This window comes from Tursiops truncatus, chromosome 6, assembly GCF_011762595.2.
Source record: "Tursiops truncatus isolate mTurTru1 chromosome 6, mTurTru1.mat.Y, whole genome shotgun sequence".
In the NCBI taxonomy this organism is placed as follows: domain Eukaryota; kingdom Metazoa; phylum Chordata; class Mammalia; order Artiodactyla; family Delphinidae; genus Tursiops; species Tursiops truncatus.
In genome coordinates this window covers 109885663-109904267 of record NC_047039.1, presented here as the reverse complement: position 1 = coordinate 109904267, position 18605 = coordinate 109885663, and the positions used below count along the sequence as shown (strand labels likewise).

The 18605-nt window shown below is 43.7% G+C and overlaps 1 protein-coding gene across 7 annotated transcripts in view; it reads right to left on the bottom strand.

The window, feature by feature from the left end:
• Window positions 1-10036, bottom strand: part of FUBP3 (far upstream element binding protein 3) — a 49343-nt gene extending 39307 nt beyond the window's left edge. For 2 of the 7 annotated variants that reach the window (XM_033858858.2, XM_033858859.2), the window contains exon 1: window positions 9856-10036. In XM_033858858.2, coding sequence (XP_033714749.1) covers window positions 9856-9958 — 103 coding nt within the window. In that variant the 5' untranslated portion in view covers window positions 9959-10036. Of the gene's footprint in view, window positions 1-8182; window positions 8894-9855 lie in introns of those variants that run through there. The other 5 variants (XM_033858857.2, XM_033858856.2, XM_033858855.2 and 2 more) reach the window with 4 other exon arrangements.
• Window positions 10037-18605: the final 8569 nt, after the last annotated feature.

Genomic DNA, 18605 nt, shown 5'->3' with positions numbered 1-18605 from the left:
CTGGACAAGGAAAATATCAATAGATTCTAAGGGGACAAGAGTAGCAGGACCATTTAGGAGGTATTCTAGGCCAGGAGTCAGCAAACCCCAGCTGGTGAACTACCTGCTTTGGTAAATAAAGTTTTATTAGAACACAGCCACACCCATTCACAGAGATCATATGGTGTGCAGAGTGTGTGTGTGTGTGTGTGTGTGTGTGTGTGTGTGTATATAAAATTTACTACCTGAACTTTTTTTTTTTTTGGCCGCACCACGCGGCTTGTGGGATCTCAGTTCCCCAAAAAGGGACTGAACCTGGGCGCTTGGCAGTGAAAGCGCGGAGTCCTAACCACTGGACCACCAGGGAATTCCCACTATGGACTTTTGAAGAAAATGTTTGCCCTGTCTAGGCTACAGATGGTGGTAGCCTGGACAGGTGCTTGTTGAAAAACACTATTTTAAGTTAAATAATTAAAATACTAAGACTGCTGATAGAAACCCCATCTCTTATATTCAAATTTCAAGGCAAGTGGGCATTTGCTCTAAAACAGAATACTGTATAAATCTCGCCTAACAGCATTCTACCACCAACTTTCAACCTTGCTCTCTGTATGTGATTTGGATAAACTTGTGGAGGTTGGTTACTTACTTAAGATGCAAAACTTATCTTTAAGGACTCAGCTCGGGAAGCAGGCAGATTAAAAGGTGAGAACACTGCAGTGGCTTATGCCCCACCGAGACCCTTTCGTCTGCCCAATAAACTGAGCAGTAAATGGCCAATGTGAGGGTTTTCACAAGATTACTGGCCCAGTTGTCTGTTTGAAGACAGACCAAAACATTGGCAAGAGACAGTAACGACGACCCCAAAACACAAGAGAAAAGGTTATGGCTATCAGTGGAGTCCCCCAGTAGTGTGCATGTCAGATCACCCTCAAAGACAGGACCCTAAATGTAAGCTCCACATATCTGGCACTCTCTCTACCCTCTTCTGATGAGACCTCTTAGCTTCCAGACCCCTTCCCTCCCTTCCAAATTAGCTCAGATGTCATGCCTGAGTCCTTGGCGTTCCTTATAGTTTATATGGTATGTTTCATATACTGCTGGAACGTAATTTTTTCCCCAAAGCTGATATGCCAGAAGTGTCACAATAGTTTTCTATTCCTAATTTTGATTAAATCAACATGCGACCTTCTAAAATGTGACTGAGGATTTCAGATTTGTTTTTAAATCATGTTTGCCTCAGGTTATCTATAATTTGGGAAATTTTCACTAAGAGAAGAGCATTACAGGATAATGGTTAAGAGGTGTAGCTCTGAAGTCAATAACTGCATTTGAACTGCGGCTAAACAAATGTTAGATGTGAGTTTAACGTTATAATATACAATTATACCATAACTTACATTGATATCACATTATATATTACAATATGCTATAAAGAAACAATATTCCTTTATTCATACAAATGCAGCCTTGTTCTAAGACATGATTTTAAACGCCTACTAAAATGATGAGTTAAAATTCAATGAGTGCTTACTATGTGTAGGCACTCTGCTAAGAACATTTTAAAGATGCTATCTCATTTATTCCTCATGATGATTCTTTAGGAGGTTAGTATTATTATTTTCACTTTAGGACAAGGAAAAGTGAAGCTCAGAGAGGCTGAGTGACCTGCCCAAAGTCACACATCTTATAAATGGCAGAAACAGCATTGAAGCCCAGGCCTGCCTGACTCCAGAGTCCATGCTACTGACCACAGCACTAGGCTAACTCTCTTTCCTCCACCTAATACTTTCTTAAACATAGTCACTTCCCGAGGACTTAAAACCTAATGATTTCCAGTACACAGAAGTAATTCCTCACGTCCATAACTGACCATTCTGAACAGCAGCTGCTTGAGGGAAGTGAGGTACATTTTCAGTTAATAATGGTGTGGGCCAGAAAATAGTCACAGAAGCCACGATATTCCAGGAAAACCAAGGCCACTCCACTGCTTATCTGAAAGCAAGACCTTGAGGGGACGCTGCTACCGATTTTCTGCTACTTGATTCACTTTCCCCCTTTCTGGGGGGAGGCGGCAAGAATGGGTTACCTCACTACCTGTGCTACTTTCAGCACAGCTAATAGATGAAATATAAATCAACGTCATAGACATTTAACCTCCACTGCCAGTAGTCAGTGGAAATGTGGAGGAGCGGAACACTGGACCAGAAATCAGTCAGGAGTCCTGGTTGTCCAGCTGGCTCTTCCGGTGTACGACCTTGGGCAAGACCTTCAGTGGTCTCGCTCCCTGTAAAATGCAGGGATGAACTAAACCAGTGTTTTCTAAAGAGTACAAAGCAATTCGGGGAGGTGCATGGATGAATGTTCAAAAATATTTTAAATAAATCTAAATTTAAAATGATTTTAAAATACAAAGTAAATAGAATACTGAGGGTTCACTGATATGACAAAAGTCATAATAAAGGTGGTACACGATTCACTAACGTCAGGAAACGTGGCAATTACTTATTCCCAGTGCACATCTTTAAGTTTTGTAATCAGAGTAGCTCACCCTATAAACCCGAACAGAAAGCTGTGAATATTTCCACAACTTCACATTTAATAAAACTTTACACTAAATGGAAACAGGCAAAGCTATCTGAATGGCGGCAAGTCATCCACACGCTGATTGGGTCCATGTCATTCAACATAGTCACTGTCGATTCTAAAGCAGAGGTGAGAGCTCACACCACCACTTAGGGAGGAGGAACCCAACCTGCCTCCCTGGAACCTCTGCTCTAAAGTCACCCAGGGTGGCCCCGCCCTGGCGAATCGACAGACTGGACTGAAAGTCTCTACTCCCCACAGCAGGAAGACACAGTATGTGGCCAGAGCGGTCGAGCCCAGTGGCTGAGGGTGAGCAACTCTCAGAGGGCAGGTCTGGAGCCACGGTGCACAGAGGCAAGTCCTCACTCTGCACCCACTACCTAGGTTACTATGAAGACGGCAGTGTATCAAATTCATTGTGCACTTACTAAGTGCCTGATGGTGCCCTCATTTCATCTTCGCGGTGACCTCAGACAGGAGCTCAATTCTGTGGGATCTGGAGCCAGTCTGCCTGGAAGTGTACCCATGGGGATACCAAGATAACAATGTAAAGCACCGAGAACAACGCTGGGCACATGGCAAGGAACGAGAAATGTTTGCTAAGTTTAACCTTCTATTGAAAAATAATAAAAAATAATAAAATAATAATACAAAAAAAGTACATGGGTGAGTTGATAGTCTGAATTTTCAGGTACTAAAATGCCTGTGCAACTAGCATCCGGATCAAGAAACAGAACATAACCAGCAGCCCCGAAGCTGCCTCACGACCCCTTCAGTCACTACCCACCTCCACCTCCCAAGGGTAACCTCCTAACTTCTAATGTTAGCTATTCCAAAAAAAAAAAAAAAGTATCTATCTATATAGATATAGATAGATAGATATAGCCACCATTAATGATCTCCCTTTTACGGATGAGGAAACTGAGGTTTAAAGATGGTAAATAACTTATCCAAAGTCACTAAGCTAGTGATTGGCAGAACTTGAACTCATATAGACTGAATCCAAAGCCTTAATAACCACTGCACTATACTACCTCTTGGGTATTCTGCAACCATCAAATGAGAGAACTTATACGAAAGTCCTTGCCTGGCACCCAGCACAACACAAGCTCAATGAATGGTAGCTATTGTTGTCATTAGAGATGGGGCCCTGGCTGATTCTGCCCTGTTAACTGGCATTAACCAAAACAAGGAATTCTATATGTCAATCGAATAAGGTATCAGCTCTTCTTAGTAGCTTTTGCTGACAACTTCATGCCACCCACATTTGGGGAGAATTAAATACTCCCTTATCTGTTTGCAAAGCACTTTACAAACTACCTTTAAGTAGCGTGACCTCACTGAGAAAGTTGCTGGTTATACTGTCTCCCCATTACAGGGAGCTCTTTGAGGTGCGGACCTGTCTCAATCATCTTGGTACAGCCAGGACAAAGGTTCCTTGACTGGGAGCTCCAGGGATTAGCTTTAGAGAATTCATGAAGCTCCTGAAATTACATAAAACTATTTAAATATTTCTGAGGAGCGGTTCAAAGTTTTCAAGAGTCTTAAAAAGGTCTATGCTCCCAAACAAGTTCAAGAACTTCCCTAATGCACAGCAATGTGTTTGGCACATAGAAGGCACTCATTAAACGTTTGCTAAAATTAAAGTGAATATGGAGAAGCCTGTCGGGAAAATGCTAAGATGACCAGCTGAGGCTCCAAGCTGAAATACTGTTCCAGCTAGGATCCCCCCTCCAAAGACCCTCAAGATGACATGACCATTAGTTTTCTCCCCTATGTCCCATCTAATTCCACCAGCATCCCTTTGATGCTTTGAAGATTCTGCTGCAGAATTCTCATTGAGATGGAAAACTACCCAACTACCTCTGCAAAGGAACCGAGTCCCTCTTAGAATGCAGAAGACATGGGTCCAAGAACTACTGCATATATTAACTGTTTGTGTGCCTCCGAGAATACTGCTTTATCTCCCTTTGGCTTATTATTTCCAAATATAAAATGAAAATTATAACCCTTGTCCTGACTATTTCACTCAGTTGTTGTGAGGATCTAATTCCACGGTAAGATAAAACCAGCAACAAACTTGTCTTATTTATCTTTACACTGGCCCGGCATCCAGCAAGAGGCCTTGGACTCAGCAGATCCTCAAACAATAGCAGGCAATCCCCATCACAATTTCCATGAACACTACTCAGTCTTGCAAGTGATCTGCTATCACCTGATACTAGGATAAAAATGTAGTTCATGCCTCCAAAAGTACTGGCTATTCTTTCCCAAGTGTCTTTAAACAAAACTCTAAATGCAAAACATTTTCAAGAGGGACGATTAACAGAGTTAAAGAATTGCACAGCAAAGCTAGGGAGAGGGGAGCTTGAACAGACACGCAACACGACACATTAGAAAGTAAAAACCAAAATAATATGACCAAAACTTTTTTCAGATCTAGCTGGATGGAAGCTCTGAATGTTGGTGAGCTTGAAGGGACCACTGAGATTATCTAGCTTAATATTTCCTGAAGTTTGATCCACAGACAGTGATTTGGTTTTATGAAAAGAGGGTATGAAGTGACAGAACTTGGGTATATTTACAATGCATATCTCAAACCCTAGTAGGACTTAATGCACAGAAGCATACTAAGGGCTCTGAGAAGTCCTGCAGTAAAGAAGCCAATTCACCTTTATTTAACCCTGTATCCCCCAAACTTCTCTGTCCATGAGCCCTTTTCCATGGAAGATCTATGAACAGCTTGTAGATCAAATGCTGGGAAAGGCCAACCTAGCCCAAGGTCATGCAGCTACTTGCAGGAGACTCAGATCCCTTAACTCTCCACCAGAGCTCTTTCCATTAGAAATTTAAATTATTGTATGGGCTCACAATCTGGAAAAGGATGAGGGAAAAAAGCTGCTGACTAGGCATCCCGATGGGCAGTGCAGAACAAAAGCAAAGTGGTGAGAACAAAGGCAACTCGAAGAGTCAATGCCCCGTGCAAAGGGGCAGCTGCTACCCAGCTACTGCCAAATAAAGTCACTGCAGAACGTGGGAGCAGTATGGCCAAGTATTAGATAAAAATCTCACTTTTTACGTGAAATTGTTCTAGTTTCTAAGTGTTGGCAGCGTGTGGTCAAACAAAGCATGCCTGCAGGCCTGCTCTGAGCCTTCTCCAGCCACCAGTCTGAAAACTCTGGTCTACGCAAATTTTTATCTGGGACTTAAGAAACCTTACTTTGATGATACACATGGGTTATCAGATTTTAAAAGAAAGATAAAGAAGTCCCAGCTGAATATCAGAAAAGCGTTAGAGGCATACAGTGGAATGTACTGTTCATTTACCACCTACTTTTCAATACCAAATATGAAGTTCAGTGCTTCCATTAAAGTGCGGTGACCCAGGGCTTCCCTGGTGGCGCAGTGGTTGAGAGTCTGCCTGCCGATGCGGGGGACACGGGTTCGTGCCCCGGTCTGGGAAGATCCCACATGCCGCGGAGCGGCTGGGCCGGTGAGCCATGGCTGCTGAGCCTGCGCGTCCAGAGCCTGTGCTCCGCGGCGGGAGAGGCCACAGCAGTGAGAGGCCCGCGTACCGCAGGAAAGAAAAAAAAAAAAGTGCGGTGACCCAAATGGGCTCAGTCACATCATGAAAACCCTTAAACAAGAACTCGCTCTCTGTAGGGTACTCTACTGGGTCCCATCAAAGCAAAGACACAGAGCAACCCACAGATGTCCTGCAGACACCGGTTTTCTTCAAGTGCCTGAGAAAGTTCAAAGGAAGGTACACCCAGGAGTTAGTCCCTTGTGAAATGATGATCTGAGCTACTCAACCACTGGGCACGTCTAAGACAGTCTCAGTGGAGTAAACTGAAAGCCACTGAGCATTCAGCACACGCATCACATATGAGGTGAGCAAAGGCAGCATCTCTCGAGGAGTGCCCAACAGTCAATGAACACAGGCCTTTTCTTTAAATGGTGGAGACACATTCTTTTAAAGGAAATGTAGTGTTTCTATACAGCACACGTGCCAAATCATCTACTGCTCAGGCTCGAAGTGTGAAACAGCAGCACTGGGAAGCATTTTCTGCAGGACTGTGGAACTTCCGAGGCCCCACACCAACCAAACAGTTCCAAAAAACAGTGCTAGTAAAGAGTAGGCTCTGGGCCTTAAAATCTGTCAAAGGTTACTTTCCACTGACTCTTCAGTGGCTTGGTCACAATCATTTGAGAGCAGAATCACCATGATGCCCAACTCCATGAGGTACCAATTAACACTGTATTTATGTGAATAGAACACTCTAGAATCATGCAGTGCAGAAGCAATGACTGGGTCTAGGTCAAAATAGGAGCTTAAAGTCCTAAGAAGCCCTAGCAGTTTGATAAGAGAACGTCTATCTGGGTGATGACTGGCAGGCGGCTGGTCCAGCTCGTGGAAGGAAGGCTGCTGGGAATGTGAAGTACACTGTGGTGTGACGTCGTCCTGTTAACACGCGAATGGGTGCACCTGGTGACGGATGCTACTGAACTATCAGCAGTGGGCTTTCCAGGAACTCTTACATTTTTAGAAAAGCTGAACAAAACAGATTTGCATCTACTCATCCATAATCTCCATGAGGCCCCTTGAAAGCCTGACAGACAGTAGTCAGCTTAGAGGTGCAGTGTGGCCGCAGAACAGGGTAATCTGGCTTTAAGTCCAATCCCATTCTTATTAGGATCCTGCGCTCTCTAAACGACGAGTTGAAGAATTGAAGAAACACTTTATTTTTGCTAACCAGCCAATGACTTCACAGAACTGGACATGATTTTTTTTTTTTTTTAAACACCCAGCAGTTTTAGATCTTCACCAGTGGGACTGAATCAGATCACATTTCTACCTTTGTGTACTTCCCTACTAAGTGGCTATGTTATCCCTTTGGCCAAACACTATTAGCTCACTGGACTTCACACTGCTGCAGAAATTTTAAATTTTACATGACATCTTCAGAGACTCCCTTCAGATCTAGGAATACCATGCTTAGAGTGATCTAACAGCAACAATTGGTTCCCTTTGTTGGAAAGAGTCCAAAGGATACAAAAGGAGGCTTCAACATGCCAGGAGGGAAGCTTAGTGGATTAGGTACTGGACTCAACATATCAGACTTAATAGAAACTGCAGGTTCAAATGCCATCAGGGTCAACTCAGACTCTGCTGTGATATTCTGGGTAAACTGGGCACCAGACAGCTTACTGCTCCCTGACAAACTTATGAGGGCCTTACAGACTGCCCCTGGTGTTTATGAGGACACCTAAGAGGAGAGAAAGCTTTCCAATCATTTAAATAAAGAAATGCACTGTCTTTTATCTCCAGTTACTGGGGGGAAAATCACATTTCTGCAACATGCTGTGTACACAATGGCAAGGCAGAACCACCATCATCAGATGCCCAAATGATATGAGACCCTCTGAGGTAAGCTTTACTATTGATATAAGTACACAATATTTTAGATTTCTAACATTCAATTCTTGCCCAATGCAAATCTATAAATAAACCTAAAATTACCCACAAACCTGTGTTTTCTTTAGTTTTTAAAGGCCATCAAATCCTTGGAGATAGTATCGCCCTCCAGCTGTTAATATTCGGAAGTAATACACTTACAGCACTGTCTCCATTGGGCTTACAACTGCTCCAGTCAATGGTGCATTTCAGAGCTGGGAACATTTCCAGTGAAGTTTCCTCTGCTAGTAGTAAACACCACTGCTTCAACAATCCACATTAGGTCAGCATTTAACAGAGGGTCTCCCTCCCTCTTGAGCAGGTTGTCCAAGAATATGAGTTCAACCACTGGCTCAAGAGAAGCAGAAAGTCTTCTCAATGGTTCAAAATTCATTTTATGTTCAACTACAGGCCTTCTGCAAACTGAGGATCTGAGCTCTTTAGGGTAGTGACTATAATTCTTCCTGGATACAGAGGCCGACAAGGTGATTGTCACACATCAGCACAGAGTGAAAGCCATTACATATTAGTAGCCAGTGAGAAACAAGGTTCAGGACCCTGTACTGTAGAGGAGAGCAGTGTAACACGCCGGCAAGCAGAGTGCTGGAAGGGGAGCTGGATGGCACTGTTCATCCATTACAGCCACTGGTTGGCTCTGAAGTCTAAGTAAGATGGATACTCGCTATATATTGGTTGGTGCCTAGGCAGTAAGTAACAAGTCATCGGATAAAATTTTAGGCAGAACCACAGGTTTGGAAACTTCTGGGATCCAATGTAATGTCTATAGGAGCATCAGTATTACAGTGAAAAGTCAGTATCTGGGAAACAGGTAGGGTTCCCTCCCCTGGAATACTGGAAAGAGGTGTAAAGACCATATCTTCAAGCGACCGAGTGGAGGCTTTCTTCTAATACAATGAGTCCTGTAGCTTTCTGTTAGGAATCAAGCAGTAATTAGTTATAGCCCAACTTTTAAAGTATCCGTTAGTATGCCTACAATTAAATAGGAAGAGACGATGAGTATAAGACACTCAGCAGAAGAAATTTCAGTGTTAGAGCTAACACTTAAGTTCAGTAAGCTTCACACACAATACAAGGACATGTTCTGTTCTAAACATCATACCAGAAACCAAAGAGTATTTCTGGCAGGTCCCACATGCATTCTCCAGGGAAGCTTGCAACCTCTTAAAAATCAGTTTATTTAACTCTGACAAAATGCACGACATTGTCAGATGGTCAAGTTTCACTGCTGGAATGACTTCATATCACATGCTCCCTGAAAGAGGAAAAACTATTGCCCATAAGGAATTTCTACGTCTTATGGACCACCCACACCTATCTAACATCTTTCTTTCTCTCCTCTCCCAGAGCACCCTCGAAAGTAAAATACCCTCGAATTCCTTCCACTCCACCCTCGAAATATAATAAGTCTGAAGAGGATGTTTTCCAAGTTTTAAAAAGCTACTGGGCCTGAGCCAGCCCCCTTCTGTCTAGACCGGGTCCTCGCCGTGAGTTCCCCTAGCCCCCAACCCCCGTAAACCTCAGAACCCCACGCTGGCTGCCCTGCGGGTCCAGCCCCGGCGTGGGGACGCGATAGGGCCAGGCGTCCTGGACAAATCCTTTCCCAGCGGCTGCAGGCACCTGGGAGACCGGCCCGACAGGCTGGGCCTGGGCCTCCCAGTGGCGCCTCATCCCTCGGCTCCTCTCGGCTGCAGGAGCCACAAGGAAAGGCCGAGCCCAGCTGGGGCGTCAGCCCAGGTTACCTCCCGCCCCCAGGCCGGACCCCCTTCTCCCCATCAGGCCCGACCCGGCCCCGCCTCAGGCTCCCGTGCTCCTACCAGCCTGCCGCGCCCGTACCTGCCGGACCCGGTGCAGAGCGTCCACGAAGCCCTCGGCCTTCATCCCCACCGGAGCGCTCTGCCCCTGCACCAGCTCCGCCATTACCGCCCCCGCCGCCGCCGCCACCGCTCGGCTCCCCCGTCGGGCCTCCCGCTCCGCTTGGGGACCCGTAGCCGGAAAGGGAAAGTCGCCCCACTTCCGGCGGAAGGGGAGCCGGGACGCTCGCCGACGCGAGAGGAGCCGCGTCTGCGGGGCGGGGTCAGGGCACGTGACCGCGGTCCGGCCGGAAGTGGGAGGCGGGCCCTGCTAGCGAGGCTGCCATCTGGTTTCGAGGGATAGGTTGCGATCCCGCCATTCCTAGATGCGGTTGGAAACCCAGAGAGGAGTGACCTGGCTTTCCCTGGACGGCACCCTGGCTGCCCCTCTCAGAAATGACCATCGATTAGGAATACTGGGACTGAGCGCTTTGAAATGGCACCGTGAGGACCCAGAGGGAGGCTGGAGGGCAAGGAACAGCACCATAAAATAGTCCCCCACGTTTACAGAGTCCTGGGCCCGAGTTCTTGCGTCGTAATCACTTTCCTCGAGGATGGATGGGCTAATGCCACACCTGGGGTTGCCTAGCGACACAGCTTAGGAAGGGCGCTTCTACTGGAAAGCCAGCGCGGTGTCCTCTTACACATTCCTTCACGAACTCTGGGACTCTGGGGATACAGGAAATACCACGGGACCATCATTGCTTCCCTGCCTGCTGAGTCAAAACAGTATTGCAAGAGGGCTTCTTGGAATGCTTAAGTAACTTTTAAAAATGATGGTAACTAGATATAGATATTTCAAAGCAAGGGAAGGAATCTTAACGCTGGAACACACTTGAGCTTTTGAGGTGGATTTTACAAGTGAGCAAACAGCTACCCCCCACCCCCACCAAGAAACAAGACTTAGGGGCTTGACACACATTTTACCAGTGGCAGTTCCAAATAGAGGTGCCCCTCTTTGGATTAACAAGATTGCCCTCATGATTAATATTTCCAAGCTCTATGGTGCCAAGGAATCGAATTTAATGGAGAGTCATGTTGTCAACTATTTTATGCCCATCTTGAAGTTATGAAGGAAGATGAGCACTAAGAAAGGGGAAATAAAGGAGTAAAATCCAATGTGACTTCTCTTGAGCTCTCATGTCAGCATGATAGGAGAACTTTAGATTTTGGAAAGTAGTATGAGTAATAAATGGCCAATAATCAAAGAGCAGTTCTTCATTTGTTAATGATTCACTACTAGACTGTGAGTTCCTTTAGAGCAGAGACTGAGTCTTATTTTCCCCTGTATCCCTAGGTGCTTAGGAAACTTATTTTGAATTGAATAAAGCCAAATCGGATTAATTCCTAGATTATGGTAAAATAAAAGAATCTGGCAAAATTGCAATATTGGAGAGTATCGCTTTTGGACAAAATGTTTCGAGCCATGTAGGAAAGCACATAGTTGGCGGTGTTGCTGTTGTTGAAGTGCTATTGTGAGGCAGGACTGACACATGCCAACATATCTATCTGTGGTCCGGCTTGGGTGTGTTGCGTGTTTTAATTTGCTATCCTTGTAAAAATCAAGGATATGGCATCAACCTTCCCAAACAGGGATGGTTCTGCTGACCCAGTATCAGTGATACTTGAGTTTTGAATACTTTCAAAAATCTTAGGTGAGTATGTTGTTTCATCCAAGTTCCAGCTGGCTCTCCCTATGAGTGAAAACAGGGTTATTGGCCCAAATATAAGGCACAGTTCAAGGTTTGGTCCAAAGATCACAGAATGCCTAAGTAAGAGGATGAGGTTCTGGTTCTTCCCCCTTTTAGTTGTTGAGTAACTCTGGGCAACTCACTTATTTCTGGGGACATCAAAGAGGAGGATGACCCAGACCCAGTCAGGTCCAGTGTTCCATGTTCTACTAACACCGTAGACTTCATCATCTTAGCATTTATCGTGACTGTTTTTAAATCACTGTGTAATTGTTTATTGTCTGTCTTTTCCACTAGAATGAAACCTCTGTTGAGGCAGGGACCGCACCTGCCTTGTTCATTGCTGTTCCCAGTACCTAACAAAATGCCTGGCATTTTGTTGGCTCTCAATATTTCTGAAATGAATGCATGAGAATGATTTTGCCCAAACTCGTTAGGAAAAGATTCTCAGAGGTTAAAAAAGAATCCACGTACTCTGGTTGTGACTCGCTTTGCATATGAGACTGTCACCTAAATAAGCCATCCCACCCTGGGATTTAGAGGTACATTACTGATGACATTGAAATGCTTCCTTAGATATTACCAACTAGAAGCCACTCTAAAATGAAATTTTATCTGTAAGAGTCTAGGTTATGCTTGAGTAACAAACGTCAAAATATCAGTGGCTGATAACAAGAAAGGTTATTTTTCACACGAACGTGAACGTTCACGCTACGTGATGAACATCGCTGGTAGGTTGTGCCTCTGCTACACATTGCCTTCACTCTTCAACCAAAGCTGATAGAGCAGCCTGTCTCAAACATTAAACGTCACTGAGGCAAAGGGAAGAGAAAGTGTGGTAAAGCACGGACTGTGTTTTAAAGCTCCTGCCTCACCTCAGAAATGCCATGCATTACATTTGCTCACACTTCATTGACCAAAACAAGCCAGTGGTCAAGAATTGGCCAAATGGCAGAGAAATATAATCCACCTCCAGGGAGAAAAGGCGAACATTTCTGAACAGTGATATGATTTTCTAAAGAAATTAAGAGGAACAAAATATGGGAATGTTGTATAGTAGACCCTTACCCTGAAGGATATAGTACGGGTATTTCCAGTATGCATTATCCTAAGGTTCCTTGACATCTGGTCATTTGTAATTTGGGGAAGGCTTGCATTCCTATCGCAGGATCTGCACTGTTTTTCTTTCTCTCTGAGGTAGAACGAATTCATAGCAGTAACTCTTTGTGAGTGGGGTGTTCTCCATTTAGAGGTTTTCATAGACCCCCTTTTCTATGGTCAAACATCCACTGGAATTTCAAATGCAGACTAAAGAGCATGTCAGCATCAAATCTAAAAATCAAGGAGAGTTACTAAGGATCTCCAGCACTGATGAGGAATAAGGACATTCCTTAGAGCAACGTTAAGGCACAGGTACCCTGTGTCTTACCATCAGAGTAAGAGTACCAGTCTTGCCCTCATGCCACCCTACTCTTCATAGAGTAGTGCTACATCCTCAAGTAAGTTCCTATGAGGGTACACGCAGTAAATATTCTGGGGCCATACTGCTGTCTCAATTAACAATTTAGATAGTTGTAGAAGTTGGTATTGCAAATAATTCTCCTTTAGGACACTGAAGTCATCATTCATTGTCTTCTAACATCCAGTATTTTTTTACAACAGTTTTATTGATAAATTTTGATATATAATACAGAACAAAAAATTTTGATATACAATAAACTGCACATATTTAATGTGTATACTTTGACACTGTTTTACATATACACCCAAGAAACCATCATTACTATCAAAGTCATGAACATGCACACACCCCCAAAGTTTCCTCATGCCTCCTTCTAATTTTTCCATCCCACCCCTCCCCGTTCTCCAGCCTCCCCACCTTTGGCCTCCTCATCCACAAATAACCACCAATCTATTTTCTGTCACTATAGATGAGTTTGTGTTTTCTGGAATTCTATATAAATAAAAGCACACGGTATGCACTCTTTTGTCAGAGTTCTTTCACGTCACATAATTATTTTGATATTCACGCATGGGATGCTGTGTGTCAGTAGCTCACTCCTTTTCCTTGCTGAAAAGTGTTCAGTTGAATGGGTATACCACAATTTGTTTATCCATTTACTTGTTGGTGGATAGTTGGACAGTTTCCAATTTGGGGCTGTTATAAATACAGTTGAATATCAGTCTTTATTATGGACATATACTATTATTTCTCTTGGGTAAATACCTAGGCATGGCTGGATCATATGGTAAGTGTACATTTATGGTGAGTTAGTGTTTAATGGGTACTGTTTCAGTTTGGAATGATGAAAAAGTTCTGGAAATGGATGGTGGTGATGGTTGCACAACATTGTGAACGTTCTTTTTTTTTTTTTTGCAGTACGCGGGCCTCTCACTCTTGTGGCCTCTCCCGTTGCGGAGCACAGGCTCCGGACGTGCAGGCTCAGCGGCCATGGCTCACGGGCCCAGCCGCTCCACGGCATGTGGGACCTTCCCGGACCGGGGCACGAACCCGTGTCCCCTGCATCGGCAGGCGGACTCTCAACCACTGCGCTACCAGGGAAGCCCAAGGGGGCTACTCTTCATTGCGGTGCACGGGTTTCTCATTGCAGTGGCTTCTCTTGTTGCGGAACACGGGCTCTAGGCACGCAGGCTTCAGTAGTTGTGGCACACGGGCTTACTTGCTCCACGGCATGTGGGATCTTCCCGGACCAGGGATCAAACCCGTGTCCCCTGCATTGACAGGCGGATTCCTAACCACCGCGCCACCAGGGAAGTCCCTCTATTTCTGTTTTGTATATAAATTCATTTGTATCATTTTTTTTTGGATTCCACGTATAAGTGATATCATATGATATTTGTCTTTCTCTTTCTGACTTACTTCACTTAGTATGATCATCTCTAGGTCCATCCACATTGCTGCAAATGGCATTATTTCATTCTTTTTTATGGCCGAGTAATATTCCTTTGTATAAATATACATCTTCTTTATTCATTCATCTGTCAGTGGACATTTAGGTTGTTTCCATGTCTTCGCTGTATATAGTGCTGCAATGCATGTACCTTTTCGAATGGGCAAAAAATTCAGACACATTCCAAAGGAAGATGAATAAATGGTCAATAAGCACAAGAAAATGTGCTCAACATTATTAGTCATTAAGCAGATGCAAGCTAGAACCGCTACACACCCACCAGAATGGCTAAAACTAAAACTGAAAAGATATCAAATGTTGACAAAGTATGGGACAACTGGGACGCTAACACGTGGTTCTTAGGAGCATAAAATGGTACAGCCACTTAGAAAAAAAGAGTGGAAGTTTCTTAATAAATTAAAAATATACCCACTCTTTCACCCAGCAATTCCACTCCTACATATTTACCGAAAAGAAATGAAAATATGTGTCCATAAAAAAAGTTGTATGGTAATTATCATAGCAGCTTCATAATAGCCTAAAACTGGAAACAGCCCAAGTGGAAAGATCAGAACAGTAGTTGCCTCTGAAAGTTGAGGAAGGAGATTGAGTGGAAAGGAGCATGAGGGAACATTCTATATATATTGATAGGAATTTGGGTTACACGGTATATACAAAATTCAGCATATGTCAAGATTTGCATATTTTATTGTATGTAAACTTTATAATGAAAGAAAAAACATGCAGACAAATATTGTACTCTAGTCAATGATACACATTTAGGAGGAAATGTACTGATGTCTGCAATTTACTTTGAAATGCAACAAAAATAAGATGGATTAATTGCTTGACGGAGGGACAGATAGATGGATAGACATGAGATAAAGCAAATGTAGTGAAATGTTCATAGTAGAAACTAGGGCGTGGGTAAATGGGTGTTCACTATTGAATTCTTTCAATTTTGCTCGGTTTGAAAATTTCATAGGAATATGTTGGAAAAAAGATTACATAAGCCATCTTGCCGGGAGGAAGTTGAGTCATGGACCTCAGCCATAGAGTTCTGAGAGCTCAGAGATCTCAGAGCCATAGATATTGAGAGGGAATGAAGGGATGGAGGAAAATATAACTGTTACCGGAAGAAAAGTGGATACAATGGAAATAAACAACTCTTGTCCACTAAAAATGGTGACACAAAACCAGTTTGAGCGTGTGGGAGAAGAAACAGATTGGTTGAAAGAGGATGCGTTCAAATGGGTCATGCTCAGACAGCATTAAAAAATATATGTGCCCTCAGGGAACTATATTTAACATCTTGTGATAAGCCATAATGGAAAAGAATATGAAAAAGAATATATATATATATATATATATATATATATATATAGGAGTCACTTTGCTGTACAGAAGAAATTAACACAACATTGTAAATCAACTATACTTCAGTAAATTATATGTGCCCCGCTGGTCACATCCATCCTCCCTCATCCTTAGCTAAGACTTGGATGGACTTATCTTCTTTCCTGGCTAGACCAACACAAAATCATTTGATTGCCTATGAAACTGTTTCTTTTCCTTCTGCATAGAGAGTAAATAATGACTGCTAGGGATTGTTACATTAAACTTTCTCCCTTCCAACCATCCATCCATCCAACCATTCACCCACCATCCATCCATCTATCACCATCTATCCATACATCCATCCATACATACATCCATCCACCATCCATCAGTCTATCCACCATTCATCCACGCATGTATCCATCCATCCATCTACCCTTCCAACAAAGGCTCTTCCTGTGGATGGATTATTGAGGTATGGTCTCTGAAAGGCCCTTGTCTTCAATAATCATCTTCACCAAGATGGCATGATATCAGGAAAAAGATAGCTAGGATGGGGGCTGGAAATGAAATCCAGGAAGGAGTTGCAAGGAACACAAGATGATAACCAAACCATAAAGAAAGCCTGCAATTGATATCTGTGACGGGAAAGAGACATGAGTCAGCAGACAGAAATGGGCTGGAGGGGTGGTGGTAGCAGTGACGAACACTGCAAAGAGTAAACTAGGCGCGGAGGCTGAGTTGCTTGCTGTAAAGGAAAAGAACACTTTCTATCAGAACATATGCTCTATTTGTTACACAGAGATTTCTAGAGATTCTCAAGCCTTTTGGTCCCACAAATTAGGGATAGAGTTAAAAGTGTGTGTGTGTGTTTGTGTGTGCGCGCGCGTGTGTGTTGAATCTGGTTGAGCCTGGAAGTATCTGGAAAAGAGAGAGGCAGGCAGGTAGGCTTCTCTCTCCCAGCCACATAGGTGTCCTGCTTCTATTCTATGTCCATTTTAGGAACACCAGTTTTCTGCTCTGTGGCTTGGTTTTTTGTTTTTGTTAACTTTTTTTTTTGTTGTTTGTTTTTTATTTATTTATTTATTTTTAAATTAATTTTTATTGAAGTATAGTTGCTTTCCAATGTCGTGTTAGTTTCTACTGTAAGCAAAATGAATCAGCTATACATATATCTCCTCTTTTGTGGATTTTCTTCCCACTTAGGTCACCACAGTGCATCAAGGAGAATTTCCTGTTCTGTACGGTAGGTTCTCATTCGTTGTCTATTTTATCTGTGGCTTGGTGCTTGACTCAGCTCTGGACCTGGAGGCCAGGGGGAAAAACAATGACTACTTCACTAGACCAGGCTGCCATGAAGCAGGAAAAATGTGATACTTCCAAAGAAAATTCTACCCATGTGGAAGCAGGAAGTAACCTGGCTGCATTTTCAACAAAATGTCACTCTTGGTTAAGGGCCTTTCATCCCTAAGACAAAATCAGTGGCTGGGATTGCCTCAAGGGTCAAAAAGTCTTAAAGGCCAGGTGGTGGGTTATCCTTTCTCACCCCAATGCCTGGGACAAGGTCTGATTCCAGGGTCAAATCACAGGCTGCTTTTGCAATATTCGGGTGTGTTTTCCATGCTTCGCAGTGACACATGTCTTTCTGGTTTTTCTTGTTGATGATCACAGCTTCCAAAAACTTGGGGCTCAAGAAAAGAGGCCTTGACAACAGGCCTGGGCCTCGTAGCCGCAGACCCTGAGCTGTCTTTTCATAATCTTGTAAAGAAAGCCTCCCACCCACTGGCTGGGTTGGATGGATACTCTGGTCCGACTGAGTGGAGAGAAAGATGTTTTCATGTTTTAGAACCTGAGGCTTGCAGGTGATTCAGACAGAGAACAACTGTGGTTTGTTTGCAAAGATAAAACAGATAAGCCACAGGGAGAGCAAAGGTGAGCCCAGCAAATTCAAGTGTCCCAGTGGAATGACTAGTCTGTGAGCTGCAGTCTTTGGTCCTGAAGTTTCCAGACCTAGGATGCCCATCCTTCTTCCTTTCTCACTGACATTAGTAAATAGAAAGAGGTGTTATTGAGTAAAAAAAAGCAAATAGTAGAAAGATATGATCGGTCTGATCCCTTTATGTAAAAAGCAAATCAAATGTACTGCACACACATAAATTCATGTGCTGACAAACGCACAGAAAAAAAAAAAAAAACGCCCAAGGCAGAGGCAGCAAATGATAATAGAGATTACCTTTGGAGAACGATGGGGAAGGATGGGGTGGGGAGGGAAGGGATGAGAAGATGGTGGAGCCTATAGGACAGGCACTCAGAAGAGACTTTAGTCTTACCTAGAACATGTGGCACATATATATGCCATGGAATATTACTCAGCCATGAAAAGGAACGAAACTGAGTTATTCGTAATGAGGTGGATGGACCTAGAGTCTGTCATACAGAGTGAAGTAAGTCAGAAAGAGAGAAACAAATACCGTATGCTAACGCATATATATGGAATCTAAAAAGAACAGTACTGATGAACCTAGTGGCAGGGCAGGAATAAAGATGCAGACGTACAGAACAGACTCGAGGACCCAGTGGGGGAAGGGGAAGCTGGGACGAAGTGAGAGAGTGGCATGGACATATATACACTACCAAATATAAAATAGATAGCTAGTGGGAAGCAGCCACATAGCACAGGGAGATCAGCTCAGTGCTTTGTGATGACCTAGAGGGGTGGGATAGGGAGGGTGGGAGGGAGGCTCAGGAGGGAGGGGATATGGGGATATATGTA